The sequence below is a fragment of the Egretta garzetta genome, unplaced genomic scaffold (genome assembly GCF_000687185.1).
Source record: "Egretta garzetta isolate BGI_Z169 unplaced genomic scaffold, ASM68718v1 scaffold641, whole genome shotgun sequence".
Lineage (NCBI taxonomy): Eukaryota > Metazoa > Chordata > Aves > Pelecaniformes > Ardeidae > Egretta > Egretta garzetta.
In genome coordinates this window covers 105,153-130,582 of record NW_009258758.1, presented here as the reverse complement: position 1 = coordinate 130,582, position 25,430 = coordinate 105,153, and the positions used below count along the sequence as shown (strand labels likewise).

The 25,430-nt window shown below is 41.1% G+C and overlaps 1 protein-coding gene across 1 annotated transcript in view; it reads left to right on the top strand.

The window, feature by feature from the left end:
- The window catches only part of CUBN (cubilin), a 152,983-nt gene that overhangs the window by 32,876 nt on the left and 94,677 nt on the right, over nucleotides 1-25,430 (top strand). Inside the window, exons 23-28 of the mRNA XM_009649272.2 lie at nucleotides 3,089-3,275; nucleotides 5,547-5,707; nucleotides 6,239-6,420; nucleotides 7,087-7,243; nucleotides 9,762-9,949; nucleotides 24,021-24,180. Coding sequence (XP_009647567.1) covers nucleotides 3,089-3,275; nucleotides 5,547-5,707; nucleotides 6,239-6,420; nucleotides 7,087-7,243; nucleotides 9,762-9,949; nucleotides 24,021-24,180 — 1,035 coding nt within the window. The remainder of the gene's footprint in view (nucleotides 1-3,088; nucleotides 3,276-5,546; nucleotides 5,708-6,238; nucleotides 6,421-7,086; nucleotides 7,244-9,761; nucleotides 9,950-24,020; nucleotides 24,181-25,430) is intronic.

The window sequence follows — 25,430 nt, the reverse complement described above, 5'->3', positions numbered from 1 at the left end:
GAAGAGACTTGACTCAAAAAACATGGGTTCATTTATGCTTTTCTTAATCCTCATAGCAGTGTATGCTCAGTCTACACTTGGATTTATTACACTGTAGCCAGAAGTTTGACAGCTTTAAGGCAGTCACTGTTCCACCTTCTGTATTTATCCCCCTTAGCTCATAAAGAAGATTGTTTTGTGAAGTGTAGAGCGGTATACAGCATCCAGTTTAAAATATCACACTTGGGATATGAGTTTCTGTATGGATTAGTCCCAAGAAAGCAAACTTTGGTGAGGGAAAGAACCTGGACAGTTCTGTGGAAATTGTTCTTAAAAGGGCTGAGAAAAATATTTTGGCTTCTGTGTTGCTAATTTTACCCTAAGGGCCATTACCTAGTACCTCATTTTTAATATTCTCCAGGCTGAAAGCTGGTATTCATGGTCTCAGCCTCTGAGTGAATAAGGAATGGTGGTATTGCAATTCCTCTAACCATTAAATGTGCATGAGTCAGGCACCCATCCTTCCAATATCAGGAGGAAATAATTACATAAAATAAGTAAGTTAATAAATATAAACACATTGTAATTTTAGTTTTGTATTGCTTTTTGTGTAATGAGCCCTTAGAAAAAACTTGGGTCATATTCCTAAGTCAGATTTTGAACCCTGCCAGCAGGGTTCTCAAGAAATTGTATGACTTAAGGATCTGGGAATGATAATAAACCCTACATATCATGAAATGCCATGGGAGCTGGCAGCACAGCAAGGGCATTATAAGGATTTATAAAGCAGCACAAGGTTTTTAAGGTGACCAGGACTAACCTGATGGCTGTATGCATACATTAGACCATATCTGTGATGGAACACACAAATGACTAAAATTCTAGATAAAGACTGCATCATGATTTTAGGTAAACTAGTGCATGAAACCTTTTTGACTTGTCAATACCAAAGTACAACCCAATGACAGAAAATTATTGGCCTGTTTCCGTGTCATGTTTCTTTGTTCTCCTTGTGATGAATGAGGAACATGAGTTTGGTAGCTCAGTTTGAGGGTATTTGTTCCACAGAAAACTTTTTCAACAGAGGCCTTCCAGATGACCAAGAATGCAAAATACCACCATTAAAACCCACCATTAAAAGCAAAAGCATTTTAGTAGTTAGAATGGATGGAGAACAGACATGGAAATGACCAACATTGGATGTGGAAGACCTGAACTGTAATTTCATCCCTTCACCCTAAATTATTATGCATGTTGAAGTGTTAAGCACAAGTATTACTATACTGCAGCTGGCCATGTTAGAAAAGAGGTTTCAGAGATCTGTGGCAACCGGCTTAAATGAGTATAAAGTTAATCTTCAGGAAAAATTTCTTCACTGAAAGTGTTGTTAAGCATTGGAACAGGCTGCCCAGGGAAGTGGTGGAGTCCCCATCCCTGGAGGTAGTTAAAAGACGGGTAGACGAGGTGCTTAGGGACATGGTTTAGTGGTGGGATGGCAGGGTTAGGTTAATGGTTGGACTTGATGATCTTAAAGGTCTTTTCCAACCTAAATGATTCTATAATTCTATGATAATATTTTGCTTGCTCTTTCAGTTGTACTTTACAATTAGTCTAACCCTGCCTATTTGATAAAAGTATTTAAGAAACCTACTTTCATTTCTTATATTTGCAACCTGTAGGACCTGAAACAGGGGAATGGAGAGCCAGAATGAGCCTCCAGGGTCATCAAATCCACCCCACAATTTTACACTCCCCCCCCCCCCCCTTTTTTGATTGCCAAGAGCTACATAATGTGATCCCCTTATTAATTAAATTAATCAAATGGTATCTTAAAACACAGTGGACTTTTTTCCGCTTTCTGCGTCTGTTATGTTGGTTCAGTGATTGCTCTAGAAACTCACTTCCTGATAGAAACTTTCTCCTAATTTCTGTGTATCTGTATTTGTGGACAGTTTTTAACTTTAGAGCTTGTACTGTCATTGAGAGTGTGTTCTATTTTTCTTTTCTTCATGCTTCTTGGTGTTCGTCTTTGTCTTTTTCTCCTGCACTTGCTAAGCTAAACAAGTTAACCTCTTCTAGTGTCTCTTGCCTACTAATCTACTAATTTCCCACTGTTCCCACAACCTCTGTCTTGTTCCCATTTGATTTCCAGAACATCAGTGACCATGGTTATCCACATTTTTCCAGGTGATATGTCACCATTATCGTGTGCAGTTGCATCACAATTCCCTGTTTTGACTGAAAATGCCTGACATGGGTCACATTTCTTCTTGCCCTTTTTGTAGCCAGATCACAAGCCTTACTTGGACTGTGATTAAACTAATACATGACAGTTGTTCTCTCCAAAATAAGTCTTGTGTACCATTGTATAGCGGATCTTTTTATTCCTAGTCCTGTGCTTTCAAAAGAGCTTCTTTTTAATTATTGCTCAGGTTCTGGCTCAGCATTAGTCCATGCTATTATTTTCTTTCCAGCTCATAATACCAAGATGTTTCTACAGTGCTCACAGAAAAATTGAAGTAGCTGATTTTAGTATAAGACCTTAAGTAGAATTGCCTTGTCCTCACAGTCTCAGGATTATACCATTTTCCAACTGATTGTCACTTATGGCCCAGAAATGGGAAAATAAATTTAGATAAAAAATCCCCATCTCCCAGTTTGATCATGGGGAATGCCTGAGAACAATAGAGCGTCTCCTCATAGCTAGAGACTGCATTCAGTTTCCACCACGACTGCTTTTCAGAAATTCAGGAACCCTACCTTTTGTATTGATCAAGACATCCCTTTCAATTTTCTTTCTCCGCTTACCTGCGGTTTAGGTCAAAGCCAACTTAGGCAGCTGGAACTACTCTTACCTTGCCTGTTTATTACAGACACAGTGTTCTGGTAAAAGCTGAACAAATAAACTCAAATATCAGAACTCCCATGAAAAAGCTGGATTCTGGTTTTAGTTTATAGTGATGATATTCAGCAGTAAGATGTGTCCAGGAAGAGTTATAATGCACAGGAGCACAGGATGTTTGCTCCTCTGTCTGTTGGAAATAGAAATTTCCTGTTAATTTAGCATACTTATTAAATTAATTCGTACTTTTCTCTTTTCTTTTCAAAGTGTGCTCACACAACTACAGTACTGAAACTGGTGTGCTGACATCTCCAAACTATCCCAATAACTACCCTGTCCGGACAGAGTGTGTATACACCATCACAGTGGGAATAAACAGACAGATTGTGCTGCACTTCACCAACTTCACCTTGGAAGGGAATAAACGCTGTACAGAGGATTATGTAGAAATCAGGCAAGCCTAGTTATTTCTCTTGTCCTTATTGCTGATAACAATGGAAGTTATCCAAATCCACTTAGATGTGTTCAGAAGCTATAGTTTTAACTGTAACCCTGTGCTGTCAATGTGGGAAAAGGATTTACCAGAGAACTTTAAAAGCAACCTTTTCCTCCTCCCATCCTGCTCTGTTGTTGGCTTTCCCACTTGGTAAATTCCAGATCTCAGAGCAAGTGGAGTATGCGGACTGTGTTCTCATGCACTGCATTCTGGTTGTTTTCCATAGTGCAGAAACAAAGGGTTTTATTGCCTATTTTGTGACGTATTCTGGTTTATGCGTATAGTCCTTAAACAGCAGCTATTCTATTATGCAACACTAGGATCATGTATGTAATCTGCAGTATTTGTCTATACTGGCATTACCATTAAACTTATGATATTAGCAGGGTGATTTCTAGTAAATTTTACAGGACAGGGACAAGTAGAAGAAAGTAGTATTTGCAGGAGGTTTAGCCGCATGCTTACAGTACAGCTGTGACAAAGAGACGTCCTTTCTGCTGTGTTGCTGTATGGGATCTGCACTTTGCAGTGTCAGTGCATCCATTTTTGTCCTCATGAGCTAGCTGTCTAGATAAACCATGTCTGCAGAACACCAGTGTGGTTTTTCACTCTGAGTATGCCATGAGTTTCCATGACCCCAATGAGCACCATGATAAAACTCATTCTGAACATTATACCAGATATTCTTTATAGGTTATTCCTCTGTAAGTAGTGTCTTTTTTTTTTTTTTTTTTTTCTGCTGAATTAGCTGGGGTTTTTTCAGCTGTACTGAAAAACTGGAGAAAGTTATGAAAAAGTGAAAGGCTTTTTCAATATTTTCCAAGTAAAGAGTTTCATTTTTTCATTTTAAAACAACAATCTGAGATTAAATTTAATCTAACTTTATTTTAACAGTTAACACCTTAATTTGGGGTAGACCTGAATTATAATAGGGTTGGGGTTTTTTTTCACTTTTTGACCTTAAGAACTGAAAGCATTCAATGACTCCATAAATCTAACTCTTGTCCCTGTGAAGGGCTCAGCAGCATTAAACAGGTTTTAAGATAGGGTTGGAACATGGCTAAGTGCAACTCAGCCCACTTCTGCTGCCATAACCGTATTGCCAGAATGTCTCATCAAACCTGATACCGTTAAATGGGGCAGCTAGGTAAGTCTTAGCTGAGGTGCCACTCTGGTTTCTTGTCCTGAGGTGTCCTCTAATAAAATGCATTCAGTCAACCAAGGAAATTGTTCATCTGACCACAGCTGCAGAGGCCGTGAGGGGAGGTTCTGGCACAGTTCTTCAACTGTCAGTAACCTGAGACAGCAGCAAGCAGCTTAAGCTGGGAGGATGACAAGAAAACAGAGTGGCAAGTTCTAAGTAGACATTTCTCCCAAAAGCAGGTATAAACCTTGAAAATGTAATTGAAAATATTGCTGTCCACTTAAAAAGCATCATATCAAGATCACACCTGTATATAGATATAAATGTATTTATTATTTTTTGAATTACCTATCGGGTATTTGTAATATCAAAGTGCGTAAAGATAAGGTTAGAAAGCAATTGATAAGTAGGTTGTCACTGTCATCTTTCTTATTCCCATGAGACATGTTCAGGTAGCAAAACAGACCATTAGATGTGCATCCTGATTACAGTATTAGAAGATATTACTGGAAATATTACTTAATTTAAAAATGGGAAATAAGTGATTGTAGAAACAATTCTGAAGGCTAAGAAAATATTTCAAAACATGCATCATAACAGTTCTGAGAAATGGGCTCCCATTTGTGTGGTGGCAAATAAACAGGTTGCTTGGGTTTTTTTTAATAGGTCAGCTCATTTAGTTCTGTGCCAGGCTAAACAGTGAGAAGTGAGCAAACTGTTATTTCTTCAGATTAGAAGATTACCTTTGGTTACACCAATGATTGCCACCTTGTAGAATACAGAGAAGGTCCTGCCTATGCAGCATCAAGTCTACTTGAGACACTTGAGTCTGTTATTGTTTTGACAGACTCCATACAGGCTGCTGAGATGAGAGAGTTGGTGTACCAAGCAAGCAGGTGCTTGTGGTAGGACTTCTCATTGCAAGTAGCAGGACTCCTCCAGTATTTGGTAGCTGTATTGCTGTGAAAGATGAAGAACCAGGATTAGTCTTTCTCAGGCCTGAAAGAGTCCCAAGATTTTTTATTTGTTAATATTTCTCATGGTTTCCCCCTTTGACCCAAGGTTTTTCTTTTTTATCATTCTAGAGATGGAGGCTACGAAACTTCTCCTCCTCTTGGAAAATACTGTGGTACAGACCTGCCTCCTGTTATAATCTCTCATGGTAACAAGCTGTGGATAAAGTTTGTAAGTGACGTATTTGGCACAAGAAGGGGATTTTCAGCAGAGTGGGATGGTACTTCAGCAGGTAAGATGACAGCATCAAGTATAAAACCATTTTACACATCTCATTTTTGATCTTTCATTTGTATTTAATTTCTCACCTTTTCCCCAAATATTTTTTGCTTCCCATCATCTAAAATCTGCCTGCTAACTATATAGTAACATATATTCGTGTTGTTAAGATCAAGGATACAACTTTCTCAACCCTTGGGCTTTCTTTTTCTCCATAGGGAAGAATATACTATTCCCTAGATATAATGTAACATCAACTTTCTCATATGTTTAGGAAAGCAGTAACCAAGAATTTAATGGAGAGATTTCTATTTGAAGATTAACTATCTATCAGGAGCACTCTTCAGATTAGATAGTTAATATTTCTAGGTGTTGTGGGCTCTCTTCTGTTTACAACACTTTTGCCTAAATGCAGATTTTTGGGGCATCACTGAAGACATTCAGGGCATGTGAAGGAGGTCAGTATTATGAATATTACACATCATGTCTAATTCTCTACTCTTCTAGGTGTTAAATGTTGGTTTGGTTTCTTTGCGTTTTTCAGGTTGTGGTGGGACTTTGATGCCAGCTTCTGGTATCTTCATGTCTCCCAACTACCCTATGCCATATTACCACAATTCAGAGTGCTACTGGTTTCTCAGAGGAAACAGAGGAACCCCATTTGAAATCCAGTTCGAACAGTTCCATCTGGAGTATCACCCAAAGTGCGAGTTCGATTACCTTGCAGTACGTACCCTGTTACGCTTTGCTCCCTAGGAGGCAGATGAGTTTGATGAGTGCACAGGCAAGGAAAAACACATGGCCCATGTCTTCAAATGTTTGTAAGTGAACAGACCCAGAATAGAAAAGATCCATGCTGACATGCTACCTTTGTATCACTGAGCAGTGAGAGGTAAGACGGCAGTGTCTGTGTAGCTGCTGGTAAGAAAAGCATTTATGTCTAGATAGAAAGGCCACTGAAACAAGAATCTGTCTCTATCTTCTAAATTTGCTGTGTTTTGGACCAAGGCCTTGGTATGCTCTCTTAGTAAATTGCAAGGAAAAAAAGCAAAACAGTGTCAATAACCTTATTGTTAATCCCAAATTTCATATTTGAATTGTTGCATAAATTATTTGAATATCTTTAATAGAGTTGAAATGGAGCGCAGTTTTCCTCTCTTGGTGACTAAGCCCCTCAAAACCCACCAGTATTGGTTACTGGCTTCCTGTTTTTCCACTGATTTTCTTGTTTCTGAAATGCCTGTCAGGATTCCTTTGAGCAGAAATAGAATTTAACCTCTTGTATACCCATTAACAATTCCTTAAGCAGACATTTGTTAGGGGGAAATTACCTGGATTTGTAATGCCATCAGCTTTATTAAATTATTTTTGGTTTTTGTTTTTTTTTTGAAGGTGTATGACGGCAACAGCAGTAATGCTAAACAGCTAGGTAAATTTTGTGGGAATCAGATACCACAACTCATCCATTCCAGTGGAGACAGCGTGTATGTAAAACTAAGGACAGATAGCAGTCTGCGAGGTGGAGGGTTTTTAGCTAAATACAAACAGGGTAAGTAAGTAAAAAAAGATGAGAAGAACCTGTTTCTTCAGTTCAGCTTGTTCATAAAACTGCTTCTTACAGCCCATTATCTTACCTGTTCATGAGCAGAGGACAATGTATAGAGCATATTATTAGCCCAGATTCTCTAGTCTGCTACAGTCATAGAACACAGAGCACTAAAAATTACCTGCCCACCTACCCGTGATGGAGATTACCTCTTCCCCAGAAGAAAGCTGGTGAGGTGGCTCTGCTTCTATTACCTGTACCAGTGGCACTTACCACTCCAGATTTACTCAGAATAACAAGTGCTGGAAGTCCATAGCAGGGTAGATTGGACTGTTCTTTGCTCTTCTGCTCACCCAGAGTCCTGACTTTTTAACAGAGAAGGCAGACAGAACAAGATTTGAGGCTCTTCTAGCTGCTTGTGAGACAGGATGGCAAAGGATAAGTGAGTTAGCCTCAGCCATCCTGGATCATTGTGGGTGCTTAGGATCATTTAGCCTACCTGGAACATTTCAAAAGTTTCATTTTTTATATCTTATGGCAAGGGTCACATTTTTCTTGCAAATATATTTTTGTAAAATTGTTCTACCCCAGAAATATCAGAACATTTGGAGAAAAATCTGTGAAGATACATAACAATTTAAATTAATTTTCTTCCCAGTCATAACCTTGAATATTGTCCTAGTATTTACTGTTCTCCTTATACATTCTAGCACATATGGTTAAATGCACATTGGAAGATACAGAATTTCACCACATCCAAAATGATTTGCAAGCATCTTTGGCAGCCTAAATATGACATGCCCAATTGATAGAGATTGTTGTAGGCTTATAGACATTAAGTTGTCCTAGGTTTGGACAATAGTAAACAGATTATTAAAAAAACCCCAAAGCTATTAATCCACACATGGCACATAAAATAACTAGAAGAGTGAGTGAGCTTTGGCTCCCTCATTCCTTAAAGATATCACAGATTCATCTACCATGTAGTTCCAGACTGCAAAGTCAACACAATATATTAGAAAAGGGTTCCCCCCCACTTTCACTAATTAAACAGAAAGTGCACTTTCAGAGCACTCAGATGTAGAACTGAGCTCAGATAATGTGATCTACACTTTACATTCATATTTAATTCCTGAAGATGCATCAGAGAAAGCTTTCAATGGCTTGCCAAAAAGCTAAAATTATGTAGGAAGTAGTGGTATTAAAATAAGGATGCTTAGATGCCAGATGCATTTACCTATACATGAAAGAAATGCAATGATGAATTGGAAAACACTGCAAAAGAAAACATGCTATCAAGTTAACATTCAAAGGCACCTTTGTGTCTGATATGTTTCTAATAAAATCCTGATGGCAGGGGGGTAGCAGCTTTTACCCATCTTGCATACTTCAAAATCCCTTTTGCACTCTTCGTCCTGTCCTTTCAAACAGTTATATGCTTCAGTGTAGCTTTGCAGACAAGTTCCACTCCACCTGACCCTGACCTTCAGCTCTTTCCTGAGCATTTTGAAGTCCTAAAAACACTGACCTTGCTGCTTTGTAAATAATTTGGAAAGAATCAAAAAAATTTGCAGGAGGTAGGTGTATTATCCCGTGACAGACAATAGAAGAGTTTTGCAAGTGAATCTCAGCTATTTCTGCTTTCCAAACACTGCAGATTTGCTGTACAAGGCAAACAGCCTGTCCTGCTCCCCACCTCCTGCCCACTTCTTCTCTGCTCCCAATACACATTGTATGCTGGCTCCAGATGAGGGATTGCCCACGTTGATATTTTCTGTTTTTAGTGAAAGATGGATACAGGAAAATGAGACTCGCTGACCTAATGCCATATTGTAACTTCACTCTTTATCTAGTTTACTTTCTTTTTCATTTTCTCTGCACTTCAGGGAAGGCTCTCATTATTCCAGGTGAGTGTCCAGTTCTTATGGACATCATCTTATGATGACTCACGAGGAGAATCATGGCTCCTTTTTAAAGAATTTCATGATCACTACCAGATCCTGAAGCTAGAAGATCCAATACAAGTAGTGTACTTGCCATTTGCTGTTTTAGCCAGTAATTATAGTCTTTTCCCAGTTTGCTGAAATAAACGACTTTAATTCATTAGTGAATCTTTGTTGAGCACCCTCCCCAAATTGTCTCAAATGACAGGGCAAATTTCTGTCATCGGCTAAAATAAAATAAATAGAAAAAAACATGTTTCAGGAATAACCATGTAGTTAGAATTAAAGAAAACTGCCAAAAAATATATGTACTACATGTACTGATGTGTCTGTAAGTGTCAGAAAAGAAGGACATGATAGAACTGGAGGATTCAAGTTTGGAAAATCTGGATTTTGTTTGCAACATGCAATATTTTCTTCAACAGGTCACCGTTCTCTTTCTGCATTGTTTCTCTAATCTGTGAATAAAAACATTTCTCACTGTGTGGTGCTATCAGTAACTTCAGTTAGTGATTTTTTGAGATACCAGGTTAATAAGCACTGCACAAATGTAATTTATTATCACTTTTCTTTTTCAGTTTGCCATGAAGTACTGACGGTTAATCATAGCCATGGCATATTGGAAAGTTTAAATTATCCAAATAATTACCCATTAAATGAGCACTGCAGCTGGACTATCCAAACTACAATGGGGAACACACTCAACTATAGTTTCACAGCATTTGATTTAGAAGATGGATCTGACTGTAACCGTGACTTCTTGAAGGTATGTACCCAGATTCTAGAAACAGGAAAAATCAGGTCTTCTCCAATAAAGAAAAACAATAAGGATGCAGAAGACCAAGAGGAAATTTATCTTTTCTAAATTTAGCCATTAAGACTCAACTATTAAGTCCAAACGATTTGTCCCTATGTCCTGTGTGATCAGTAGGGAGTGAAGCATTGCCAGAGAGCACTTCATTCTACCTTAAGACAGGCATCTGCAATAGGGAGGATGAATCACTTCACAGGTGCCTAGACTTGCTACGAAGAGTCTAGGTACCACCTTAGATTAGTTGCACTGGATTTTATGGGTGAAGTGAGATATCATGATTCCAGCTTCATGTAAAGAAGAAGAAATCCTGAGACAAGTAAATTGATTGCAAAAAGGCAATGAGCCCAATTATTTTCCTCTTGGAGTGGGGAATGTTCAAAAACTTTAAAATGTGTTATTTCTACATTTGAAGGGAGGGTTGCTTGTCTCCTGTTTATATTTTCCTTTTCATAATTAATCTGCTTCTTGAAAGAGACTGAAAGAAACGGAATTTACCCACAAAATGAGAAATTCTTAGCCAAATAAAACCATCCAGTCAATCTAAAGCCAAGTACTCTTTATTTTCATTTCCTCAAAAATTTTATTTCTAGGACAACTGAAAAGATATTTCCTCTCAGTTTTGTGCTTCATACCATGGGAAGTAGAGTGTAGTCATGATCACTGCTATACTGAGGATTATAGTCTCCTGCCTAAAATTTAGCTGTTTTCCTTAACTAATCCATCCTTCAGATCTCACACTTGGACAGGATGCCAGCAAGTAGCCCCAGTGCTCAACTTAGGTTTTACGCAAGAAAAATTGAAATTTAGAAAAGTGTTAGAGAAGGCTACTTACAGCCAAGGAGAAGGCTAACGAATAGTGCTCACATTTCTGGGGATACTTATTTACTCTGGGGTCTTGTAGAAGGTCCAGCAACAGGCTTGGTGATGGGCTAATCTGTTCCCTTTAGATGTCCTCCCTTGCTCCCTCTACCTCTTCACTATGCCAGCTTTCACAGCTCAAAATTGGTAATAAATTCAGAAATACTGTTCTTCCAGCTTTCTTCTCTTTGGGGCCAGGAATGGAAAGAAAGAATACGCATGTGAAGAAAATAAACAAGGGAGCACTGTATTGAGTGCTGGTTCATTTTTGTGAAGAGGGAACACTTGAGCCAAGTGGAGAGGCCAGTGCTAGTCTAAAGGTGCCTAAGCCCTTGATCCATGAAAAGCAGGAGCCCTGCACACAGTAGCCAGCCAGTGAGGAGCAAGAGACTTGCCAGAAGAAGCTATTCTAGACATAAGTCAAGGCTGGAGGAATAGTGCCAGAGGCAAGGACCTGATCCAAAGCACTTAAAAGAACAGAAATAAAACACATCAGACAGAGTGAGGAGACAGGGAGCAGAGATGTACTTGCACTCTTTGTTTTAACAATTTTTCAGTGCTTCCAATCAAAGAAAATACAGACTGAAAGAGGTATAAAGAGGAAAATGCAAGGGAAAAAGAGAGTCATGGAACTGTGTTAAGGAGTCTTTAATTTGCAATTCATGTGACATTATTTATAAATCTTTCTCCAAATGCCATTAAGAAATACCACTTGGAAAAGATGTTCTCATTTGGTTGTTGCACACTGCACAAATATGTGCCATAGTGTAAAAAAGAGAACAAGGTTGAACCAGCCAGAGAACTGAATAGTGTTTGCTCCCACCCTGTGTCTTGCGAAAGGGGAGCATGTTGGCAAGGCTGTGAGTGGTCTGGGGTGTAGGGGAAAGGGGGAATCATCTGGAATAAGTGTGCAGTTCCCTTTCTAAGCAGACTGCAGATATTTGGGACTTTTCTGTCTGAAATCCATGTGGAGGCTGACACCACTGCAAATTGGAAAAAAGGTTAATAAAAAAAAACCAAAACCAAACGACTCATAGCTGTTCAGCTAACAGAATTTACTTTTCTGCCACATGCTAGTTTTGAGATTCTTTTATTGCAAAGAGGCCTAAAAGGGGAAAGCTCTGATGCGCTGGCTGAGTATAACACTAGGAAAATAGAGGTATAATCCTGTTCACTGTAGTCCAAGTGGGTGGTGCTTGGACTATGCGCCAGAGCCCTTCACTGTTTTCTTGGAGGAAATGGGAGGCTGCTGCTCAGACAGTTTCCATGTAGCTACACTCACAAACCAGAGTGGCCACTGGTGCTTTAGGTGCCCCTTTTCCCATCTCCTTTTGGGTTTTGTGGCAGCAGGTCTCCCACTTCAGCCCCTTGCAGCAGGCAGCAACACCTTACTTGTCGTTTTAGTTCTGTGGCAGCCCTGACAGTAGCAGCCGGGTACTCCGTGGCAGCTAGCAGATGGCAGGCTTGGTGACAATATTTGCTGCTACTTGCTGGGAGGCTGGGGATGGGAAGGACAAGAGTTAGCTGTTAGGTTGGATTAGGTGATGATCATGGTTGTAGTGGTAGAGGGAATAACGGAAAGTGATATGTGATGGAGAAGGACAAGATTAAATATTGCAGAGTTGTTATGGCAGAGAGCTAATGTGCCTGAGCAGAATACAATCCAGAAATGGCAGCTGCAAAAAAAAAAAAAAGAATAGCAGAGCTGCTTTTAGAATTCAGTAGGAGAAATAGATTTAATACATGTGGACATATTTTTATGACATTGCAAATGTTTCAAACTAGAGGTGTGATTTTTTTTTTTAAATCTTTCTGAATTCTGAAGGAGAAAATCGTGGTGCTTGGTGGGGTGGGGACAGCTAGACTGGGTATGCTGTGTTTCTGAGTACTGCTGGACCTGGCCCACTGGACACTGTGGGTTTGGTCCCAGTCCCCATTCTGAAAAAGGTCCTATTCTTCAGCTTCATGTTTAATTATGACTTACACTTCTGACCCAAACCCATACGTAGTATACGAGAAGAGCATTTTGCCTCGTGACTAATTGGATCTGATATACACAGAATATATTAATTGCTATTTTCTCCCTGTCTTAGTCCACATATGAGTCAGAAATTAAATATGTAGAATAATGACAAAACCAAAAGTTTCTACACATGGATATTCCTAGTGGTTGTCAGTTACCAAGGATATTATCATCATGTAGAGCGAATAACTGTTTCAGATACAGGACAAGGAAAAAGATAGATGTTCAAAGAGTACAAGTAAGCGCAAGTACAGTGCATGGCTGTCCCAGACTGAAATGCAGTCACAGCTGTGCAATGAGAAGTCAGCCATGGATTGTGTTACCTATTTCCTTTACTCCTTTGATCATGGGATACTACTTGTGAGCCAGACAGCACTTTGCAGCAGCTGGCTGGTGTTACTCATGGTGAGCAGCGTTCGGTCCCTGCAGGGAGCCTTGAGTGACTCTGACTCGGTCTGGCCTGGGCATGGCCTGCATCTCCACCGCTTCAGCACGTACAACTATTTATACCTGTGTCAAGTAGGAAGGAAAAAGCTCTGTTCTTCTGACTTGGTGGCAATTTTCTGCCCCTGTGCATAGGTGCCAGAAACTGAGAAGGGGCAGTGCGGGAGGGAGGCAAAACTGCAGTTTTTTATAACGTCAGTCTCCTAGCGTGAATCTCATATGAGCACTTTCTCAGCAAATGAGCAGTGTGCAGTGTTTCATGGCCTGTCAGAGGATGTTGGCTCATTGCTAGTAACGCTCACAGGATGTGTGACCTTTCGGAAGGAGTTTTACAGCAAAGTTTCAAGAATATGAGATTAATTGCTTGTGATAAAGACATATACAGAAGTGGCAAAGATATGATATCTAATAGCAATATTATATGCCTACCAAATAGCAGACTGTTTCCTGGTGATGCTGCACTAACTGTAATTAGATTGGATGGCCTCTAAATTATATTGTGTGCTATCCAGCTTGGCTTAATAACCTAACATTAGTCTTTCTGGAGGAGTCATCAGGCTGTAGCCAGTGAGATATTGCAGACAATGTCATAGAAACATTGTTCCTTACTCTACATTCACCAGGTTATTAGCTGAACAAGCGTATATTTAACTCTCCATCTTTAATGATGAATTACCTTCTTATTTAGTATGACAGAACATAATGTCCACAGATGCAAAGCTATTTTGTAAGTAAGGAGAATTTCATGTTATTGCCCTGAAGATCATAGTCTTGCAGTAGGACTGAAATTTACTTCTTTCTTTCCAAGAAAAATACCATTTGAAAACCACTAATCTTTCTGTCCTTCAGTGACAATGTCCCTCTATGTTCTTCTGCCTAGAAAGTACAACCATTCCTTGAAGTCCAGTCTGTTTAGCACCTGCTTTACTAACTACAGGGAAGACCTTGCCCAGCCTTTTGCAAGGTGTCACCAGCCTAATAAGCAGATAGTAGAATTGTGTCATGCAGCAAGACAAGTTTCAGAGCTCTCTGAGTCTCACCCCTGTGGTCTGTGCAGCACATTAGTCTAGTGGCAAGGATGGAATTTTCATTTGGGTAATGCAAAAGAACGTCTTATGGGGGCAAACAACTGCCTGGTAACAACAGTAGCTTTTCTTCTGCTGCAAGGCAGGACAGAGTTCCTCCTTGGAATAAAGCACTTCCTTGCTTGCTTACTGCCAGTGTACTTAAGGAGTCCAGACTCCTTCAGCAATTAGGCTCAGGGTGGTTAAAATACCACTGCACCCTTATATGTGGAATATTATCAAATGAGTGCAGTAATTAATATGGCATCTGCTCCTGAGAACTGTTTCATTTCCTTCTGGTGGTAACAGGATATGTCCTCTTTTTTTCTTTTATAAACCACAGTAGCATTCCAGTGATGTGCCATAATATCCTTTTTCTCCATCTGGGAATACTGCTTTAGATAATTGTCGCTTGGTCATCCTCTTGTTTTTATTAGTTTATCATATGAAAAAAAAAAAAAAGCTTACTGTGTTTCTAGTTTTACTCCCTTTTGTACTTGTAATTAGTAAATATACTTAAACCATATTAGGAGATTAACGTTATTACATGTTATTTATGAGTGTGTCTTTTTAAAGTGCTGCAGGAATTCTCCAAGCACAGAGGATGGCTTTGCTTATGGCCATGCATTGATTTACAAAATGTCACCAGTAGTACATCACCCTGGGGAAGCAGATGATATATTAAATATACCCATCCATGGTCTGCACACAGACATCAAATTACAGCCTGCTGGCCAGGCTGCAGTGGTATCCATTAACATATTACCATGCAAGCTGGCAGCACGCCAGCCCATCCCCAAATTCCTTCAGGTATTTATGGGCCTCCACAAGAAGTCCTTCAGCGTAAGACTGTAAGGATAAAAGCTACTATTCTCCTTGGGTTTCTATGGCAGGCCTCACCATTGGTACACAAGGAAATCTTAGCCCTTACACTGATTTTCAGTGAGAGATCTGGATACTCAGAAGGAAAGTGTCAGACCAAAAGCTGCCGACCCTAGACAAGACTGACTCAGGGCTTAGATTTTTGTTTCCCAATTGCCTGCATTACCAGAATCGAAGTACACTTTGGCTTTGCTGTTTGAAAGGTTACTTAGAAACAGACTTACAAATGCACACACAAAACCCCCCACCACTCAGGACAGCTAAATTTGTCAGTGATGAAAAGGTTGCATGGTGCCTACAGAAACCTCAAATGACAAGAAGCACGAGTGAAGCCAGCACAGACTCTTGCTCTTGCACTCACAAAATGAGTCAGACCCTCATGGACTCAGCGTTTTCCACACCCTGCCAGCTCAGAGCAATGTGACTTTGCCTGTACCTTCAGGAAAAAGCACTGTACAATGAAGTGACTGTGAAATACTACCATATGATGGTAGTGTGCATGCCCCTTGTTGGGGAAAGGGCATTTGGGACTCATCTAGTTGCAGCTGGATTCTTCTCCCCTGGGTTTTTCCTCTGTATTCCAAATTTTGCTGGAAAGCCTGGCCAGCTTCTGTGAGACCGTCTGTGCAATGAAATAGCTTATCCCACTTGGCACAGGCATCATGATATGAAATTATGTGGTGGCTGGAGAAACCCCATCTGAATTGGTCAAAGCTTCCCCTCATCAAAGGGAAGCCCCCAGACGACACAGAGAAAACCACACCGGACTTTGAAGAAGGTCTTGTCCCTCACCTCCCCGTTGTTGCCACGAGCCCGCAGTTTTGCTTTCCTGAAAGCCTAAGGGGCAGGAATATTTCCCTTTTTCCCATCTTCATTTGCTGAGACCAAGCTGCAGCTCTTCTCAGTTGCCACAGTTATGCATGATGCAAATTTTCTCAAATGAGGGGATTCCCAGATAAGTTCCTGCCCTCTCTGGCCTCTGATGGTGTCAGTAATGTGTTGCTTGCACTGGCAGTTCAGTTTTTCTGGGCTGACAAAGCACGTGAGGAGCAGCACTCAGCCCACCATGCAAGGCAGCAGCGCTGCAAACTGCTCAGACCCCCCTGGGCTTTTCAAAGCAGGCGCAACTTCTCCATCCACCCCTGCCCCGCGATTGCTGTGTCCCTAGCCGCAGCCCTGTCGCTTTGTAAAGAGCTTTTCCCACAGTAGAAGCTTTCTGCTTAAGAATAACTTTGGAAATATTATTGTTCCAAGCTCAAAAATAGTCCTGCTCCCTCCAGCATGACTGGATTCTTGCTGCAGAGGAACCACCTCAATTTCTGGGGCATTGAGGAAAGCAGGCACTTTACCAAAATAGCTGCAGACTTGTGACCGGATGTGTGTGATCCCACTGCCGCAAGGGCGTGGATCCCCAGGCAGCCCCTTGGTCTGCAAAGGCAGGGGAGACACTTCAGGGACCTGTTTGGATGCTGGCCATGACAGCAAACCTCTGCCTGTACCTCGGGGAGAGGCATGAGGTCGGGAACAGGACACCAGGGCAGCCTGGGTTTGCCCCAAGCAATGGAGCCATGATTTGAGGTCAAAGCACCAGCTGTGGTTAGCAGAAAGGCAGGCTTCTCGGAGGCACTCCTGCACTGCCTTGCTTTTGACCCTGCCTGCTCCATGGCCGGGACTTCTCCATCCAAACAGCATGGTGATTAGGTGGAGGTGCGTTCCTAATACAGGCTTGGGGATTTCAAATATCGAATATTTAAAATAGCTGAACAAATAAGGTTTTGAGTGCAGGTTTTAGGGTTGACTGACTAGGTGGAGGGCTCCTAGGCATTCCTTTCTTAAACAGCAGTTGTTTCCTACTCCTATATCTAAAACTGTTTTAAAATTTCATTCAAAGACACCCCCTGCATGTCTTACCTTCTTATAATAAATCCAGAGCCTTGCTAAAGAAAATGATTGTTTTTATATAATTTGCAGAAATAAACCTTTCCTAGAAAGACAGGAATGAGCAGATTTTCCTGTAGTTAGAAATTCTTGTTGTCTTTGAGAAGGCAGTAAGTGGTAATGTAAGAAAAGAAAAATTCTTTTAAAAGATATTACTGCAGTCCAACATGGAATTTAACTTTGCTTGAAACTTGCAAAGGGCTCTGAGTATTTCAGGCTTAGGTTACAAGACAAAACATAGACTCAGATATAACACCTACTATTAAAAAACTAGACATTTATACTTTTCCGTATGTTAGATAAATCCCAGTGAGATTAACTAGTGTGCCTATATGTCTAGTGATGCACGATGTCAAACTTCACTGTACTATGGAATAAAATGGTGAATTAGTAAAAGTGTCCCATTGTGTGGAGACAAGAAAGTTGTCTATAGTGGTCAGAGAAAGGAGTTTTATCTCGGGCATAAACAAATTTAAATATATTATAGGGAAAAAAAAGGGAAGTTCGCTGCGTCCCTGGGGCCTGGGTTAGAGACATTACTAGGAAACTCCCTGGTCTGGTACGGCCCTCTGATTATCATCTGCTATTAGCTATGCAGGTTGGCAGTGATGAGTTGTGGAGAGAAATCCAAAAGGGAAGGAGGGCTCTGAAGAGGGGTCTGGACAGGCTGGATTGATGGGCCGAGGCCAATTGTATGAGGTTTAACAAGGCCAAGTGCTGAATCCTGCGCTTGGGTCACAACAACCTCACGCAATGCTACAGGCTTGGGGAAGAGTGGCTGGAGAGCTGCCTGGCAGAAAAGGACCTGGGGGTGTTGGTTGACAGGCAGCTGAATGCGAGCCAGCAGTGTGCCTGGGTGGCCAATAAGGAATAGCGTGGCCAGCAGGAGCAGGGCAGGGATCATACCCCTGTCAGGGCAGTGATCATACCCCTGTACTCGGTACTGGTGAGGCCGCACCTCAAATACTGTGTTCAGTTTTGGGGCCCTCAGTTTCAGAAGGACATTGAGGTGCTGGAGCATGTTCAGAGAAAGGCAACGAAGCTGGTGAGGGGTCTGGAGCACAAGTCTGATGAGGAGCGGCTGAGGGAACTGGGGTTGTTTAGCCTGGAAAAGAAGAGACTGAGGGGAGACCTTACAGGCCTCTACAACTGCCTGACAGGAGGGTGTAGTGAGGTAGGTGTTGTTCTCTTCTCCCAAGTAACAAGCGATAGGACAGGAGGAAATGTCCTCAAGTTGCGCCAGGGGCAGTTTAGATTGAATATTAGGAAAAATTTCTTTACTGAAAGAGTGGTCAAGCATTGGACCAGGCTGCCCAGAGAGGTGGTGGAGTCACCATCCCTGGAGGTCTTCAAAAAACATAGCACTTCGGGACATGGTTTAGTAGGCATGGTGGTGTTGGTTGATGGTTGGACTTGATGATCTTGGAGGTCTTTTCCAACCTTAATGATTCTGTGATTCTATGATTCTATGAAATAATCATATTAAAACATTATTTAGAATGAGTTCTTAAGGAGGGCTTTTTTTCTAGTGGCAATTGCCAACACTTCCTATCATGCTAGCACAAACATAACCTTCTTCTGTTCTCCTGTTTGTGCAGAAATGACAAGGCTCTACACAATAAATCACTCAATGATGTCTTAAGCTGCCTTTCTCTCTATGAAAACTATGTCATGGTGGTGCTAAGCTAGTCCAGTGTGCCACATCCTGGAGCCCGAGTTTGTTATTTTTTTCTCTGGCTGACAGACCTACAGGATCTTAAGCTTGTACTCTAGTTCTAGAAGGAAATGTGTTGCTTGGAAATGGATTTGTTTTATTTGTGTTAATTCATGCTTTAACAATTAACGGTGATCTCACTTTGGAGTGCATTCTGTTACTTGGATGATGATTATATTGTCTGGGTTTTGCTTAATTTTCTTTTCTGGTAATGTATTTGTTGCAATGCCATCAGAATTTCCTTTTCAAAAAACAACCTGCTCAGGAAGAGTTGCTCAGATACCTGTAATCACTGCCTCTAGTGTTTAGATCAGTCAAAACAGTCCCATATCACTTTTCCCCCTTCTAAGAGGAAAGGGATACTTGCATGTGTCAGCACAGCTCTTTCAGGATGTCCCAGAGGCTCCGGTGATGGGTGGGACACTCGCAGCTATGCTGGTCTGATCCAAGGCACAATCTCCTTCACTGAGTTCTGCAAATACAGCCCACGGCTGTTGCTGCTGGTTGCTGTAAAGAGGCTTTCAGACTGCAAACAATTTGTTACAAGGCTCACATTGAGACAATTATTGATATAATTACTCATAATCATATAATGAATTAATGACATCTGATAATAGAATTATTTACACTACCATAAAAATGAGAACTTTCAAGTATTCATAAGACAGATTTTCCCCTCACATGAAACTGGAAGTTTGTCTTTGAAGACTCCTCCATCTCTGGATTGAGACTATGTGTTGTGCCTAACTAATGCATGTAAGCAGCTTTTTTCCAGAGCAGGTTAGGCTGGGGGGGTTCCTTTATAATTATTTTCCTGATGAAAAAACATGCCTTTTCATAGAAAACTGAAAATTTGCCCCCCTCATAAAATCAGTTTCCTGCCAGGAAAACTGAACAGATGGAGTCCCACTACCTGTCTGGAAGGCTCCTGTCACTCTCACTTCGCAAGAAGGAATAAGCTTGACAAGGTGCTCAGCTAGAAAAATGTCCCTGCTTTGAGTGTGCCCAAATGGAACACGTTCAAAGTTTCTTTTCTCCCATTTGTTTGAGATCTTTCTTTCTTTCCATGCAGCAGAAACTCCATTTTCTGGTCAGCTCCATCCTTGAGCCCTTGCTGCAGTTCTGGCAACGAGCTTCTCTGTGACACAGGTCATGCTTTGCTCCTCCAAAGAGAGGTGAACAGCTGGTGGCCTCCAGAGCATCGTTACTGGTGTCAGCGGTGTATTTCCAGGCTGAAGAGTCAGAAAAGCCCAACTTGTAATACTGGTGACTGTGGTGTCTCCTCTGGGAGAGCTACCCAAGCCGAACCCTTCCCGCAGCCTAGGCTAGTCCTGCTGTCCCAGCCCCACTCCAGTCTACAGCAGATGGTTTTCAGCTGCCACTTTGCTGCAGGGCAGTCCCACAGCTTGATTCATCGCTTAGAGAGCTAGTACCTCCCCTTTTTACTTTTGTGTCAGCCTATACGCTTGCTCCTGGGCAGCCTGATAAGGAGTTTCTCATAACAGTTATTGAGCGAAGGCCTAATAATTTGTCTGAACGTACTGCATCCCCGCCTGGGCCCGGTGCTGGGGTGCGGGCTGGTGGAATGGAGCGCTCCGGGTGCTGCTGGGCAATTGCTTCGGTAAAGAGGAAGGGCCAGAGATCTGAACATGTGTTGCAGCTGTTTGCAAGTTTTGCCTGTTGGATTGTCTGCCAAAATCATTACGAAACCCCTTGGATTTTCTGATGGAGGCTAAAAGGTCTGAACAAATAAATAAATTACAAACCAAGTATCTACACAGAAAGGGAGCAAGCACTTTCTTCCGCATGAGTAGCTGGGAGGGAGCCCAATCCCCAGTTTCTAGAGTAAGTATGGTACTGGAGTGGCTAATAAATTGCCCCAAAATTCAATTGTCTTGCACAGACCAAGGGAGTACCTTGCCTCATATGGCCTGGGGAAGAACCTTCCCTCGATCTGCAGCAGTTTAGGATAGCACAGCTGACAAAGCAGGCCCTTAAGAAACCCTGCCTCATAGATCAGAAGAGAAATTGTGCCTCATGAGGTCTGCATTCAGCTTCAGTTTCACTTGCCCATATTTGTGTGAGAGCAAAATGTGGTTTGAGAAGTTCAAAATGCCCTGTGAAAACACACAGCTGTTCCCTTCATTTAGAAGTGAAAGACAGCTCGAAAAAACCTGCTGTAATTCTAGCAGTCGCGCTCTGCCTCCCTCAATGAGTTACAGCTGGCCAGGCACTCGAATTTCCTGCAAAACTCTGCTCTGAACTCAGACCCGCGGGGCAGCACAGCATGAAGGGATTGCCATAGTAACCACTCTTTGTGTCTCAAAAAGCTGACTGACTGTTTTCTGGGGAAATTACACAGAAATGTAACATTTGCTGTCTTAGATAAAAATAACACTCCCTTGATGAATCAAAGTTGCAGGAGACTCACGAAGGTTGGGTTTTTATGTTTGGATTTGAAAGTTTCTGGGTATGATTTATTCCATAGTTCTTTGGAATGTTTTTCCATCCATAATCACTAAAGCTAACGGCTGATCATTGAATATGTATCTTAATATAGTTTTTGCTTCTATTCAGAACACAGATTCATGATCTCCATGTTGATTCATTCTTCCCCATTCATATTTTTCTGGTGTAAGATTTCCATGGCTTGAAGCCACAGAAATATGAGTAGTATATACCACAAAGCTGTCGAAAGAAGCAGTACTAATTGGGTCTGACTTTAAAAATCTAATTGGGTCTGACTTTATTTCACTTTGCTGAACTGAAGTCATAAAAGAATGCGTAAGGCTCTCAGTCTGGCTTGGAGGAAGGTTGTAACTGTAGTGCTGGGCATGGGGCAGCTCATCTCTCTGTCAGATGGTCCTTCAAGCTGTACATTTAGAAGGAATGCAGGTGGACGTTCAAATTCTTAATATCTAATCTTTATGACAATTTCGTATCTATTATCAAACATGTCTGATTAAGGCTTTGCAAGAACTACCAGCAATGGGTCTGTAGTTAGAACCTTTAAAGCTTTTCTGATTTCACTTGGAGAAATCATATAAAATGGGGTGATGGTTCTCAAGTTCCAGTACACTTCTCATGCTCTGAGTCTTTCATTGCATTAGAGGATTGAAAAACAAAAAAAAAAAGAGTCAGGGTCACCAGAGATAAAATAAGCCTTGGAATATTACCATAGAATCATTCCTGCAATTTGTCCCTAACTTCTGGCTGAACTGCACCCAATTTATTTTTTATTAAAAAACAGACATTCAAACTAGACTGTCTGCTTGAGGATTTGAAACCATTTGAGTAGATTTCTTGGCCCCAACTATGACCTAAATCAACAACAAGATTTCTGAAGGTTCTGCAAGACCACCATCTTGAACAGAAAAGCTGAGGGTTTAATTACTTATTCCCATATGTGAGTCTGCTAGAAAACGTGTGCAAAAATTAGTAGCTAGCATGGTTAATCAATATTTACCGTAATGTCATACTTCCGTACTATGGGTGTTGAATGTAGGAGAATTCTTAGTGGAACCAGAGATATTTAGAAAAGAGATTTGAATAGAGAGCAAAGATAAATAAACCTTGACTGTTTTTCTAGACATCATAGATTTGATTCTTTGCACGGAGGAAATTTTATGGTGATGGTTTCAGAACAAAGAAAAGGTTTTGCTGAAATTGTGAAAGGAAGCATGCCAAACATTCACAATGAGAATGTTCAGACATGGTTTCTGTGCCAGTAATTTGCTGGGTTGTGTTAGGAAGACGTGCTCTGTGAGAGAGAAAATCGGATGAACTGTGGCAAAGTGATAAAAAAGCAGAAGGGTTGCTGTTTTTCTAAACTTTAAGAATCATAGTGACACAAGTAGAAATAATAAAGCAACTCCTAACTTGACAACAACTGGCAATCTGGTATCGTAATTCAAAGGCAATTTAGCTAAAATGTTTAATTTTTACCAGTTTTGCAAAAATAATATACCTCACCACTGGAAAATGACACTGAGCATTGGAATATTTAGTGAGGAACATAGATACATACTGAGTGTGATTTACTGAACTTGAAAAAAATCACAAAACTAGGATTTGAAAGACCCTTTAAACCTGTTTGTAGACAACTAATGTAAAAATGCTTAAAAGGCTCTAAGCATCCACTATCACCCCATCAAAACATGTATTAAGTGTTTTCATTTAAATGTGAGTATATGACTTCTGATTTCAAGATTTAAATACGGGAATATTTCCTTAGCATTTTATTCAGTTGGGGGTTTTGGTTGTGTTTGTTGTTGGTTTTCTGTTTGGTGGTTTTGGTTTGGGTTTTTTTTTGAATGGTGATGTTTTAAGAGCGGGTTTGAGGATTTCTCATCTGTGTTTGAAGAACAGAAAGATTTTCGGGCTGGCCACATCTGCCAACACACTGACTGTCAAAATACCATCACGTAGAATATGACTAGGAGATCAAACATGAAGTGTTTCTAAGTACAAAAGTTCAGAAAGCATGACTCAGTTCAGTTCTCCAAAGCAGGACACTAGCATAAGATCATGAAACAACAAATAAACACATGTGAAGCTTGCCTTGTGGTTTTTGAGGATTTACTTTGCTTTTGGTTTTCAGTTGGTCCTCACTACTCTGGGAGGCCCTGGTGATGCTGGCTGTTTGGTTTTCTCCATCACAAGTTCAGTCAGTCCTGAAATCACCTGAGCGCAGTCTTAAAGAAATGAAGATGTAAACAGAGTTGTCACTGAGGGGTTTGGAGGCACTGAGCGCATTAAATGCCCAGTCAAATCTGATCTGTGACATCGCTTTTTTTTTCTGTTTCAGTTCATTGCCATTTGCCCTTTATCTTCTTCCCCAGCAACCCCCAATACACACCAAAACAGAAACAGCAAAACCTTCCTAACTGTACACAGTGTGCAGCCAGGTTTAAAGACATATTGCAGTTATATTTGCTCATCATTTCATCCAAACCTTTCCACGCTCCCCAGAGCTCATATTGCTGTGCAAAGGTGGCCAGTGCGAGAAGTCTCATTGCTTTTTCTTTGACATCCTGTACAAAACATTAAGAATTGGGGAGCTGCTTTTTACTCACTGGAGTATTTTTTGTTTCATTTCAGCTCTATGATGGGCCTGATGTGCAATCCAACCTGATAGGCACTTTCTGCGGAAAGTCTCTTCCACTGGCAGGGAGCACTACAGGGACCAGCCTTCATGTGGTGTTTTATTCTGATGGACTGAATGCTAGAAGTGGGTTCCAGATGCTATGGCATGTTAATGGTAAGTTAACCAGGTTTCCTCTAGGACCATACGTTTCCTTCTTCCCTGTATGTGTAATGGAGTTCCAGCTTATACCACCCTATGCCAGCTAAGTAGAAATTACCAATTACAGCTCTAAAACCATTGCATTTTCTCATAGTTCTTCAAATACTTTCCCAGTGGATGTTTCTGCAAATGCACACCTTTGACTATCATCTGAGCAGAGACTGAGACCTGTTAGTGAAATATGCTTTCATTTGCAGGAATAGGCACAGGGATGAGGTGCATCTGCAGAATTTCTGTATTGAACAGGAGATATATGCTATCACCAAGTGGGTGACTTGGGCTTTCTAATGGGAAACACTCAGCCCTCAGTTTGCCTCATTCCTATAGACTTGCATTTTCTCTGCAGGCTTCTCTCTAATTTTATTTAATGGTGCTTGTTTTCTTGGGTAGCGCGTTCACTTCCAACTGTCCACCACCACCCTTTCTCTGGATGAAATAATATTGGCCACAATGTGCTTTGGGTGTTTTTTCTCTTTTTTTTGCATGACACGAAGACTGTCACAGGCCTCATTAAATAGGCAAGCATGCAAGCCAATTATAAACAAATCTGTTAATGACTGTACAACTGCAAACTATGTTTGCAGTTTCTTCATAAGTGAGGCTACAAAAGCAACTTTTTCACTCTGCTTATTTAATAGCAATATTGGACTGTAACAAGATTAAATCGTGTGCCATTGTACATCCCATCAAAGAGGATCCAACCTTGAAAATAATTAAATTGCCACAGTTGCCCTGTCTGTCTAATCGGTTCACACCATTCAGCTTTGACAGCATTGTAAAGCAGCTGCAATTGGCTGCAGAGGCCCCACTGTGGGTTGCTGAGGTGTATGGCATGCTATACATTGTTTGAATAGGAGCTCCTCTGCGCTACCGCAGACTGCTGGCGGTTGTGGACTCCCAAAGGGCTCTCATTGACTAGACAGTGATGGTGTGCATTCAGCAGAGGTCAAGGAGCATTTCTGGGCAAAGGAGGGACATAAGCGGGAGGAGTGAGATGTGTGGCAGGAGCCAGCAGGGGAAATGCTGCAGCACAAAGGTACATTCTTGTGCTTTGAGGTGATGTCATTCTGGGACTGCACAAAAGAAGAAAAAGTGGAGGCTTTTATGCACAGCCAGATGACATCAGCTCCACACAGTAGCCATGGTGCTGGGTTAACTTGCTTTTCTAAAGTGCTCAAAGCTTTCCAGAATCTGCCTGTGTGGTA